Consider the following 11,822-nt stretch of genomic DNA (forward strand, 5'->3'; position numbering starts at 1 on the left):
CAATATAGAGAACCCCCCCTAATGCTATAGCAGAATTTCCACCTCATTGCTAAGTAATTTTTAATAAAAATTGGTCATCCTTGCTGAAATTGCAGCAAGTAGGTTTAGAAACAAACTTCACATAAATTTTTTCCAAAGGCAAAGGCAATGTCCAAAATTCATGGGTTCAATTTCACAGTTTACAGGACAGCAAACTGAGGCAGACAATAGATCCTTCTAGTCAAAAAATCTTAGTATGTTTTTGTCCTTTCCTAATGCTGTTTCTTTCCAACCTGTTTCCTCACCACTACACCGGTCTCCTTCAAAGTTCCTAGCCAAATTAACATCAGAGCTCAAGCCCATTGTTCAGCACAAAATGATCCAGTTTGGATAAACAACACATACCAACTGTGTATTAATTCACCCAAACTATGCTGCCTTGACTGCTTCAGTTGACTCCCATACGTAAGTCACCAGCTACAAGGCTTCCTGCCAACACACAGATCAAGAAAGAAAAATTTATCTAGCCTGAAGCAATTGTTTTTAAATAATTTTAACACTTTTTAAAACGTAAGTTGAATTCAGGTTAGTGGTGACATGCCTGTGACATCCATGAAAGACTTCCTACTGTTGCACTGGTAGAAAGCAATCTTCATTTTCACCTTATGGAAACAGTAACAGAAAACTACCTGGGCTTGCATACAATCTAAACCCCCAGAGATTTAAATGTCCCAGTCCCCTCCAAGCCTACTATTCAATTTTGACAGTTTTTTCCATCAATACTTTGGGAAGCTAGCTTAAACCGCCATACTCAGGCAAAAGGTGCCAGCCCCACGGTAAGGGTAATACCACTTAAGACAGAAGCTTCTAGCCTACAGGTTCATTAAGAATCCAGAGGACAAAGTCTCAACACATAATTACTGTGGGTAACAAAGGCCTTCATCTGTATAGCCTCAGTCCCTATGGTTAAGAGAAGGTCTTTTGTTTACATGCCCTTATATAAAGACTAAAAACTGTGAAGCATAGTCTGTCTTCATTATCCCTAAAACTGAAAGTAGAAAGCAAGCAGGCTCCTAAGAACGCTACTCTGCTGGCTGGTAAAGTAAGGGAAGAGTAACTCAAGCCTTCATTTTGCCAAATCCCTGGTGCCCCAAAAGGCAATGCATCTGAATAAGCAATAGCAGAAAACATTAAGTCATTATGGGGACAAATTACACGCACCTGAAATAAAACTATAACGCAAATACTGGCCTGAAATGGTGCTCTGCACCTCCCCGTATCCTGACCTTCCTATAGGGTTTGTGGCAGACATAGTAAGACAGAAATATTTTCTATAAATGCTCAAAGTCATGTTCTGTAAACACAAGTTATAGCAAATTTAATAGTGACAAAATCAATACAGATTAGGAATGTTCACCATTCTTAAACACCATATACAATATGAATATATATACTGTATATTTTCAATCGATTTCAATCTGACTCACCATATTAACACAATCATAACATGTTTTATTAATTTATATGAAAAATACTTCACTAAGAAAGTAGACAAACTGCACAGAAATAGTACAAGTGTCATGTGCATAGCAATATAGCTTAAAGCATTCACATATGGCTTTGTTTAAATGAAACTGTTGGGGGAATGGCCCTATACGGACCCATGGTTACACAGTCAACATAATGTAAACTGCTTCACATCTTTGAGGCACTTGCTAACAATAGTGTTCAATCCCTGAAAAATAAAATCAAGAGCTAATAAGTGAAAGTAACAAAAGTCCCAGGATAACACCTGTGTGTATTTGTTTGAAAAGATTTCAAAAATTGGTTTAGTAGTGCATGCACAGAACTGAAAAACTGGGGGGAGGGGTGTAGCTTCTGTGCAAGAATTATACCAAGTAACTAAAAAGTATAAAAATATTTACATGTTTAGGGATTTTTAAGTATGTACAGAACAAAAGCCCTGAAGACTCACTCTATAGAATAAAAATAGAGCAAATTATAGCAGTAATAAAAAATAATACATATTTTTATGGAATTGTATTTGCAGTTAGTTACAAGTTATTTAAACCACGAAGTTCTTTAATCTTTCCCAAATCTGATGGCAATAGGGAATACACTCTTTTAAAACACAAGCACTTTGCATCGTTTTTCAACCTCAGTTACAATACTGACATACAAAACAGAGTAACTTGTGTATCCTAATTCAACTAATTCTCTTTTTTTTTAACTTTAATGAATGATACAAATTTTCTTCACTGGTCATCGTTCCATTAATGAATTCCAATCTCGAGTAGCCTCCATCAGATGCCTCTGTCCATGTCCTACCCAATTATCCTGATTGTCAAATATTCTGCCACAAAACCAGCAGCTAAACTTAGCTTTCAAGGTATTATCAGAGGTAGTTTTCACAATCTGGTAATTGTTTTTGCTGGTCTTTTTCAGTGTCAATTTTAAGACAAATCTTTCTTTCACAGGGCTAATGGGTTTTATTGTCCTGTACCTTTTTTGAGAAAAATCATCAGTAGTTACATCCAAAGGATTGCAGAACTCTGGCTGCAGAAGAGCTTCAACAGTTCTTTTTGACAATAAAACCTTAAGAACATGTCCCTTAAATTTAGCAATGGTTTTCATTACATTTACAACTTCTGGAACATCTGCATCAGGATGATTAAGCACAACAACTGGTTGATTTCTCCGGGGGCATTTTACAAGCTGGTTAGAATTAAAAGGGAGTAATTTCAAATTCCTTACAGTTTTTTTTGATGCCCTTGGTTTGTAAGGGCTACCTGATTCACTAACAATTTCAGCCTGATTCTTTTCCTTACACTTCCTGTGCAACACTACTTTCTTTCTAGGAGGTTCTGGGCAACTAGCCTTCCTTTTACGTTTGAAATTCTTGTTTCTTTGCACACCCACAGTTCCTGAACTTTTAGACCCAGCTTGTTTTAAACTAGGTTTTACTTTTGCAGTTCTGTTTTGGTTGCTCCATGTGGATTTCTGACAACCAAAGTTATTCCTCTTGTTAGCAGTTATTACTTGCATACTCTCAGTAGAACATTTTTGCAACTGTGTCCCTGCAGGAGGAACACAACATGCTGGATTAGAGCTTGCCAAAGAGGCATTTGCTGGCATTAGCCCACCTGGTAAGTTTAAGGCATCATTAAAACTAAGATTAGTTTGTTTCTGTGCTAGTGCAGGAGTAAGGAACTGCAAGTTATCCACCTGTAGTGAGGGCACCAAGTTGCTTACTGACTGAGTGGTATCAGACAGTGTATCTGAAGCAGGAGTCTTTATTTTCAGCAAAAGCTGTTGTTGCATGGCTCCAGTTTTCTTTGGTTGACAATTTTGACGAGCATTATCCTGAAAAAGAATTGGTTTGTGAACTACAGGCTTGTTTGGTGTCATACATTTCAGAAAAACTCCCTGCTGTCCATCAGGCGAAAGTGCATAAACATGTTGTTCCTGTTTAATTTCCTGTTGCTTTACTGACTCCAAAGAACCAAGAACAGCATCCTGGTGCTCTGGTAACACCTTCACAGAAGAAGTTACTTTCACAGATGACTCTGATGAGCTTGTAATTGAAAGAGGTGCTTTGAATAACATACTATTCAACGAGTCATTTACTGTACTGCATACTTCCCCATTACAGGAACTTCTTTTACTTCCAAAACTGTCATTTTCCCCCTTCACTTCTGAAGTTGATATGGTTATTTTCCCAAATTCTCTGGAAGCAATTCCCCCTAAAACCTGAGAACTATCATTAGCGCTATTTGTAACTGTTCCAACTCCCCCAGCAAAAGTCAGAACCATTCCAGGTCCTTTATTTGAAACAAAAGATGCAGGTACACCTTTAGTCACATGCCCATCTGATGAACTGGTTGATGGAAGAGATTTTCCTGAAACCACCTGCTGTCTAGACTGGTTAGAAAGGTGGAAAGGAACAAAAAATCGTGATGGAAGGGACTGAACAAAAAGGGCTTTCTTCTGTTCCTGAAGAACAGGCAAAACTGGTGAAAAGCTGCTAGGGTTTTGAGCTGCAGACAGTACTTCCTCTTTTACTAACTGCTGTGTAAACTCATCTGTTTGAGTTTTTAGCAACGTACCAACACCCGCAGTTCTTGATAATTTGTCCGCATCCTGTGAATCAAATGATGTTTTGGGTGTCTGTCTTTCTCTCCCACAACATGTACCTTCATTTGTGCTACATCTTGTATTCAACTCTCTCTTATATAAATTGAAGTCTACATTAGAAGGAGGCCTCTGAAAACCACGCGCAGTTGCAGAGCTTTTTAAATGCACACAGGCTGCATTCCTGGTCTCAGGACCAGAAAGCAGCTTATCAGAATGAAGTTTTACACAGTTATTCGTCTTGCTGTAGGACTCTTGCTGAGAAGTTGTTTCTACTTTTAACACATCTTGCAGTAACTGGTTTATCTCAGGCGATAAATAATTAGCTGCCTGTTCACTTTGCAATGAGAACACAGATGTGATTTTAGGCATTAAAAAAGAGTTAACACAATCAGAGGCATTTTCCTGGAATTTCTCAGCTACGTTCTGAAAGCCTTGATCTATGTTAGTGTCCAAATACTGTTGGCCATTAAGCTTGTCCTCTGTAGAACACTTGCTGTCAACACCACATTTAGATTGGCTTTTAAAAGACACAGAGTTATTCTTAGTGTTTATGTGTTCATAAGTTTTATTAATATTTGATTGGGCTGACACAATTTTCTCTGCTTTTAAGCCTTTCATCGATTCTGAATATGAAGATGCAGATTCATTTCTACTGTTTTGAAAAGAACCTGTTTTGCTAAATTCTTTGTATTTGTCATCTGTTGATGTCCAAATGCTACATGGATTATCCAAAGAGTCCATTTTGGAATAGTTGTGAAAAGACAACAACCCTTCATTAGATGAATCCACCGAAGTTGAATAATAGAGATTATTAGCTCCATTACTATTATTCAGGCCACCATTTTGCATTTTCAGTTCAGGAAAGAAGGGCATTTTCATAGGGTCATAATGAAGAGTATTTGTAATAGCGGTTGGTAATACCTGAGGATGACTTGAAGGACTAAAGCTGCCCCGTGAGATACTACTCTGAGTTCCAACTTTTGTTACCTCTTCATGTGGAGGTACAGTTGAGTCCAGCTTCACTGGCAAATAATTTGGACTTCTTCCTACAGCTATATTAGAAGGTGCTGCAGTTTCAGAAACACTCCTCCCATACAATATGGAGTTATTTTGTTTTTCCACTTTTGTTTTTCCTGAATGACGAGCAGGACAAGAAAACGGAGGGGAGGTTAATGGATGAACATAATTGTTCTTTAACGTTGACTGATCAGTTACATGTGGTATAGCACCTGAAGAAAAGCCACAGGAATCAGCAGTCTGTAGCAAAGGAGTTGTAGAACCATCTTTAACAGGATCGAGTTTCTGACCCAACAAATACTCATTTTGCTTACTTGTAGGTAGTAATTTTATAACAATATGTTGTTTTCCATCTACCATTTTAAAGCCCATAAATTTAGCACTGTAATTTGCTGGAACAGATATTTTATTGTTTTTAACCATCAATACTGTTGGCCCATGAACAGCATTTTTCAATAATCCCAGGCCGTAACTTGTTCCATCATCTGCCTTATTGTATTGTGCAGTAGTAGCAGAGAGCATTCCACCCATGAAATGACGCTTTTCTGTGTATTTAATTTGATCATTCTCTTCATTTGCTTCCACATCTCTCATACACTGGTTCAGCTCCTCAGCATTTGTCTGAATTTTATTTACACTTCTTAGCACTTGTGTATTTTCTTCTCCGGCACTGTCACTTCCACTGCTTATTTTCTTCCATCTCCAGAGTGCTTTTTTTGATGCTCCCATTTTATACCTTCTTAACACAAGCTTCAGTCCTGCTGGAGTCTTTACTATTCTTTTTTCATATTTATCCTTTTCCAGTTTTTCTTTTGCAATTAAGTGGTCTCTGTGTAAACCTATGATGTGTTTTAAAAGATAATCTTTCCGTGATGTGCTGTAACTGCAATAAGGACAACCAAAAGAAAACATATTGGTATGAACAAGAAGATGATTTTGGAGCTCCTCTTCTGTAAAGTTCTCTTGATGGCATTTTCCACATTTATAGAGAATCTCTTTATGTTTGTGAATGTGCTGAACAAATGTACCCACATCATGGGTAGAAAACCCACATTTTTCACACTGGAAGCATCCATTTACACAGTGCTCTGATATGAAGTGTTTTGTCAAAGCCAACAAAGTGTATATCTGTTCATCATTACAGAGCTCACATTTTACTAAAGTGCCACGATGGATGCGTCTGTGCTGTTTAAGTGACTGAAAGTCATTAGCTGAGAAGCTGCACATCTCACAAGGATACAAAGGCAACTCACCATAGTGTAACAGCTGAAAATGTTTCTGTAGGTCATTTGGGCTGTATCTAATGTTATCCTTACACTTTGTACAAGTGAAATTCAGTATCTTTGCTGCAGTTTTCAACCCTTCTTCAAATTGCACTTCTGGTATAATTTGCAAGTGGCTTCCATCTGAACAATTGGGATTGCTTCCACTTATTTTGTCTAGACTTAAGGACTTCCTTGCAGTTTGCTGCTTACACTGAAAGAGTTTTCTAAACCTATCAACTTCATGTTTCATTAATACTTCATTTGGAATGTTCACCTTGGGCAATTCAATTTTCACATTTTTTAGTCCGTAAGTGAGATTGACATCTAAAATTGCTGGTTGAATCGTCATACTTAAAGGATCACTCATCAGTTCTTTTTTCAAAGTAATGTCTGTAGAAAAATTCTTCATAGCATTGTGTCTTAAGAAACTGATTTGCTCTTTACCACAAAAAAAGTGTTCCTGTTCAGATGACATGATTTTAGGTTTTGCTTTTCTTTACATGAATTCTTGCGATTTAGTCTTACTTCCGGCAGCAAATGAGACAACTGCACCGAGTTATTCTCAAAGCTCTACAACTTCCCCATTCCAGTCTCCTGAAATTAAAAAACAAAACAAAGCAAATACTACTTTTAAAACGAAAGCAATTAGAACAGCTATTACAATTCATTAACAAATATATGCCAATCTTTGAAGTTATTAATTTTTATAATAGCACTCGAGGGGGAAAAATAAAAGGAGGAGGCAAAAAAAAAGCTATTACACTGTACCTTTGTTTGTTTGCTTGTTTTTGTTGGGGGTGTTTGCTGGTTTGTTGTTTGGGCTTTTTTTCAAAAAAAAAATATAAAACTTGAAAAATAAGTTTTAAAGAACAACATCTACTGAAAGATACATGTCATCAAATTTTGGGTTTCTCTCACCCTGTAAGCATAAGAAATCCCAAGACCTACCTTTTTTAAATGAAGCCAGTGTTTATTACTCATTTGGGATTTCAAGCAAATAAAAACACTCCTTTGTGACACAGGTCACTAACTGAACCTAAGTGAAGTACTAAAAACAAGTAACTATTGTGCTTAAAAAGGAAAGAGTAAAATCAGAACCTGACGAAAGATCTACTTTACTAATGGAGACATGACCTTTACCAACACCAAAAAACCAATGACACTGACCTACAATGGATTTTTCACATGCCTACCTTTAGTACCACACGAGTCTGAAGTAGTCAACAGACAAAAGTTCTCAGGTTTCTCATTGCATGTTCCTGGATACATGTTAATATTTTCAGGGCATGACTGACAGCAGTACTCCTCTATGGATTAAAAGGCTCAAATAGTTATGGTCAGCATTACTGTCTCACTACAGACTTCATGTCAGTGTTTCCATAACAGGCTGCACCAACAATTTACAGCAGCTCAAGTCTATGCTTGAACAACACTCCCGCACAGAATGTCGACACAGAAATCAGCAGAATTGAAAGAGCAGCAAAATTAACTTGAATTCTGAAAAGCAACACTAGAAAGGAAGAACTGTTTCTTCACTAGTATAACACTTTTTACTACAAACTTTTTCCACAGAAGTCACAAAGTCACTTTCTTCTTTCCTAACAAAAGTTAGTAAATTGTTAGCTGAAATTTGATCAGTGATTCTCTCTCCCCTACTCTCGTGCTCACCCCGAAGCAACACAGACTTGGAACTCATGAGATCATCTTATTTATTCACATTCAAACTGAAAGAATGATCACATCCTCTCCCTCACTGTGACTAAGCGCAAGGGTTGCTTCTAGATCCCCAAGCCATCATAAGCATTAGCCCTAAGGTCTTTCAAGTATTTTCCCACAGTCCTGGGAGAAGGAAGTATCTAGCATTAGACATTCAAATACCTGACAAAGAAAATGGAGACTGAAAAATTTTCAAGTCCATGTTCTTGTATCATGTAGCAAGAAAAGTAAAACACTTTTTTTAAGCACATGTTTTAGTGCATTCCTTTGGAAAAGATATTAGCACTTCTGCACAATTCTTGAAAATAATAAACACAACATCGACACCATACACAGACTCTTATATCAAGTAAATTCACTGAACTGTGTCCTCCAGATATGAGAAGAGACTGCAAGACTTCAACTATACATCTGACACTCAAAAAAACCCCCCAAAACAACAAACCACAGAGACATACACTCCCTCCTTGGAGTCTCTCCAAATGGAAACACTTTGGGTAACTCAATGACACATTCCCCATCTTCCACACCGAAGATTAATACATGGGATATTACCCTACTTTGAGCCTGGAGAACAACTCATGTGCATTTACACTCCATTTCCACTAAAAGAGTACTGCATTAAAATGCATTCTCTTGCCAATGGTATATCCCTTATTTGAATAGAAGCAAGCTGAACTTCCAGATAAAGAATAAGTAACTAAAAACGACCTGGATTTGTTTGCTTGAACAACTTTTTTAATACACAGATGCAACACAAAGATTACAGGTTGCATGATGCAATACCCCATCCTGATGGTAGCTGCCCATCCTTCAGATTAAAGTGTTACACTGTCAGACACTGAAACCTGAAGTATGTTTACAGTTAAAACTATAGAAATCATCAGTGGATAAAGTGCTGCAGAGAACAAGGCCCAGGCTTTCAATACCAGGCCAGTGTGGTCCTCAACTGGGCAACATTTACATTTGGCAAGGAGTCCCGATCTAAGATCTCGTTTAATTAATTAACCTAATAAATTACAACTTAATTTTGTTATTTTTGGGTAGCAACTATCAACAAGCACCTGCAGCATGACAAATAAAAATATTTATTCAAAACAACCATTAAAAAAAATCCACAGGAATTTTTAAATGTATATTTTCAAAGAAGTCTGACTTACGTGCTAAAAAAATACTTGACTTCAATTCTTCAGCATTTGGGTTTTTTCCACACACACAGAAGAGGTAAGTATGCAAGACTCAGAAAAGGCCACAGTCAGGAGAAATACTAAAAAAAGCTCTGGAAACAAAAGGAGAAGTATTTAAAATAGTGTAAATATAAGCATAACTGAAAGAATAAGCTGAAAAGCACAAATCCCTCACAAATTCACATTATGTGGATTTTTAATACATTGAAGACAAAAACATGAACTATTTTCACTCCCAAATAATGCAATATAAATATCATATATATATACACAATATAACAATGCCTATTTTACCTTTGTTTTGCCACTACATCTCAAGCATTCATAACTGGGAAGCATAAACACATGATTAACTTAAAAACAGCACAGAAAAGATTGACTGGTATGTCTGTCCATCCAATTTTAACTTGAACTCAAAAGGCACTTATCTTTTCTTAAGAAAAATTTCAATGGCAAAGGCCTAATTATAAGTTTCTAGAAAGTTGTGCAAAAGCCTTGAAAGGAGGCAGACTATTACATTCACAGTATCTGAAACAAGTAAGTAGATTTAAATGCAGATACAGTGAGTACAAACATTGAAAATACCTAAGCATGTGCCACAGTTAACTCTCATTCAAAAAACCCCCAAACCACTAAGAACAAGTGTAAGTAACCATTTGAGGCTCTCAGCCACAATTTTCTTCCCCCAAAAACTGCTGCAATATGTCCATATTTTGTTTAAAGAAAGTATAGACTGAAAGTTTTAGCCATATATTTTGATCTAGTGAGAAATTACAGATAGGAGCTAGACACTGCTAAATTACGTAGCTTTTACAGTTTTGCCATTTAGAACTAAATTCAAAACAGGTATCCCGGCAAGCAGTATTTTCAAGATCTCTGACAAAATTCAGACTTATTTAAATTTTACTAAATAAATAAATAAATAAATAAAATTATACTGAAGTACATCCCGTGACTAGTCCCATTCTATATGCCTGCAAATTTAGAGTGGTCCCAAGACCTGGACACATGCAAGAACTTCCAGAACTAGATCTTAAGAAACCCATAGAGCTGGAGCAGTCAGATACAACCTGACCAGCAAAACGGTGCTTTTGTAAAAATAAATGAAAATAAACCACCGAAGCACTCTCAGAGCTCACACACATGGACAGCCCGTGCCACAGGGCGAACCTGCCATTTACGAACACAACAGCTGAACGCGGCGCCGACACGCGACCAGCGCCAGCCCACATGCGGGCTGACTCTGCCTCCGCCCGCCCGGGGCTGCCGGGGGAGCAGCGGTGCCGCGGACGCTGCCGGGGCTGGCCGGGAGCCGGGCAGGGGCTGCGGAGACCGATAAGCGCCGGGACAAAGCGCGGGCCAGCGGACGACGGAGCCCCCGAGCTGCCACCGCCTCAAGGTTGCGCCACGGGTTCCGTCTGACCGCGGACACAGCAGCGGGAGCTGCTCAACATCGGGGTAGGGGCGAGCCAGGCACATCCCTCCCCGGCTCCTCCTCGGGAGCCCCGCGGCAGCGCCGCCCCCGCCCGCCGGAGGCGCCCGCACGGCCCCGGGGCGGCCGCGACTCTCGGCGCGTAGCCCGGCGGAGGGATACAGTCCCACGACCGTTCCGGCGGCAGTAGACGAGGCCATTTTTTCCCGGTCCGGCCGCCCCGGGCGCGCCCCGCGGTCCCCTCGACCCCAGCCCCGGCTACCCCGCGAACCTCCCGGGGCCGCCGGGCACGGACTATTTAAAGTCTCACCCTCACCACGGAGCACCGCCGCAGCCACTCGCGCCCTCTACCCGCTCCGCTCCGCTGCGAGCCGCGCCGGGCTGTCCCTCCCGCTCCACGCGGAGCCCTCTCGCTGCCCGCCCAACGCCCTCCGCGAAGTTACCTCGGGTACCGCCACCGCCCGGCGAGGTGCTGCCGGCCGCCATCACAGTTTCCATCCGGGGACTGCCGGGTGCGAGCCCGGCCGAGGGGCGGCCGCGGCGGAGGGATACGCGTTCACCTGAGGGATGGGCAGACGGCGGCCGACGAGGCTCAAGGCGGGCGGGGTGGGTGTGTTGCGGAGCGGCACCGGCAGGCTCAAGTGCCTTCGTCCTTCTCATCCTCCTTCCCGTCCTCTGTCTCCTCCTCTGCCTGGAGGTAGGCACATGGCACGGCTATGGGAACGGCCTGGCAGCTCCACCCGCTGTTACCTTGAGTGGCTCTGCGCTTCCGTGCACGCAAGAGCGTGTTTGGGCCAATGGCCGCCAGTGGCACTGGGCATGGAGAGCTGCTGCCCCTCACAAAAGGCTCACAAGCAAAGGCCTGGCCCGGGCTGTTTGTGGCGCACTTCAGACATGGGTTCGCTCACCTGCATAGACAACAATAGACACAATATATTGTGGATACAAATATGCTGCTAGCAAGAATTTCTCTTGCTTTTTTCCAGTCCCGTGAGATATTTTTCTCTCTCACGGAAGATATTAGTAGAGTTCTATAAACTCTGAACACCTGCGACCCTGCAAAGCTTTGTTTGTAGTACAGTAGAAAAGTAT

The 11,822-nt window shown here is 40.4% G+C and overlaps 1 protein-coding gene across 1 annotated transcript; it reads right to left on the reverse strand.

The window, feature by feature from the left end:
* Positions 1-1,331: 1,331 nt before the first annotated feature.
* On the reverse strand, positions 1,332-11,270 carry ZNF518A (zinc finger protein 518A). The gene is made up of 3 exons (XM_048310447.1): positions 11,174-11,270; positions 9,272-9,390; positions 1,332-6,989 (listed from the first exon to the last, which is right to left on the reverse strand). Exon 3 carries the CDS (start codon positions 6,868-6,870, stop codon positions 2,242-2,244), a length of 4,629 nt encoding a protein of 1,542 aa, XP_048166404.1. The 5' UTR covers positions 6,871-6,989; positions 9,272-9,390; positions 11,174-11,270; the 3' UTR covers positions 1,332-2,241.
* Between the last annotated feature and the right edge of the window lie 552 nt (positions 11,271-11,822).

Source organism: Corvus hawaiiensis, chromosome 8 (assembly GCF_020740725.1).
Source record: "Corvus hawaiiensis isolate bCorHaw1 chromosome 8, bCorHaw1.pri.cur, whole genome shotgun sequence".
Taxonomy (NCBI): domain Eukaryota; kingdom Metazoa; phylum Chordata; class Aves; order Passeriformes; family Corvidae; genus Corvus; species Corvus hawaiiensis.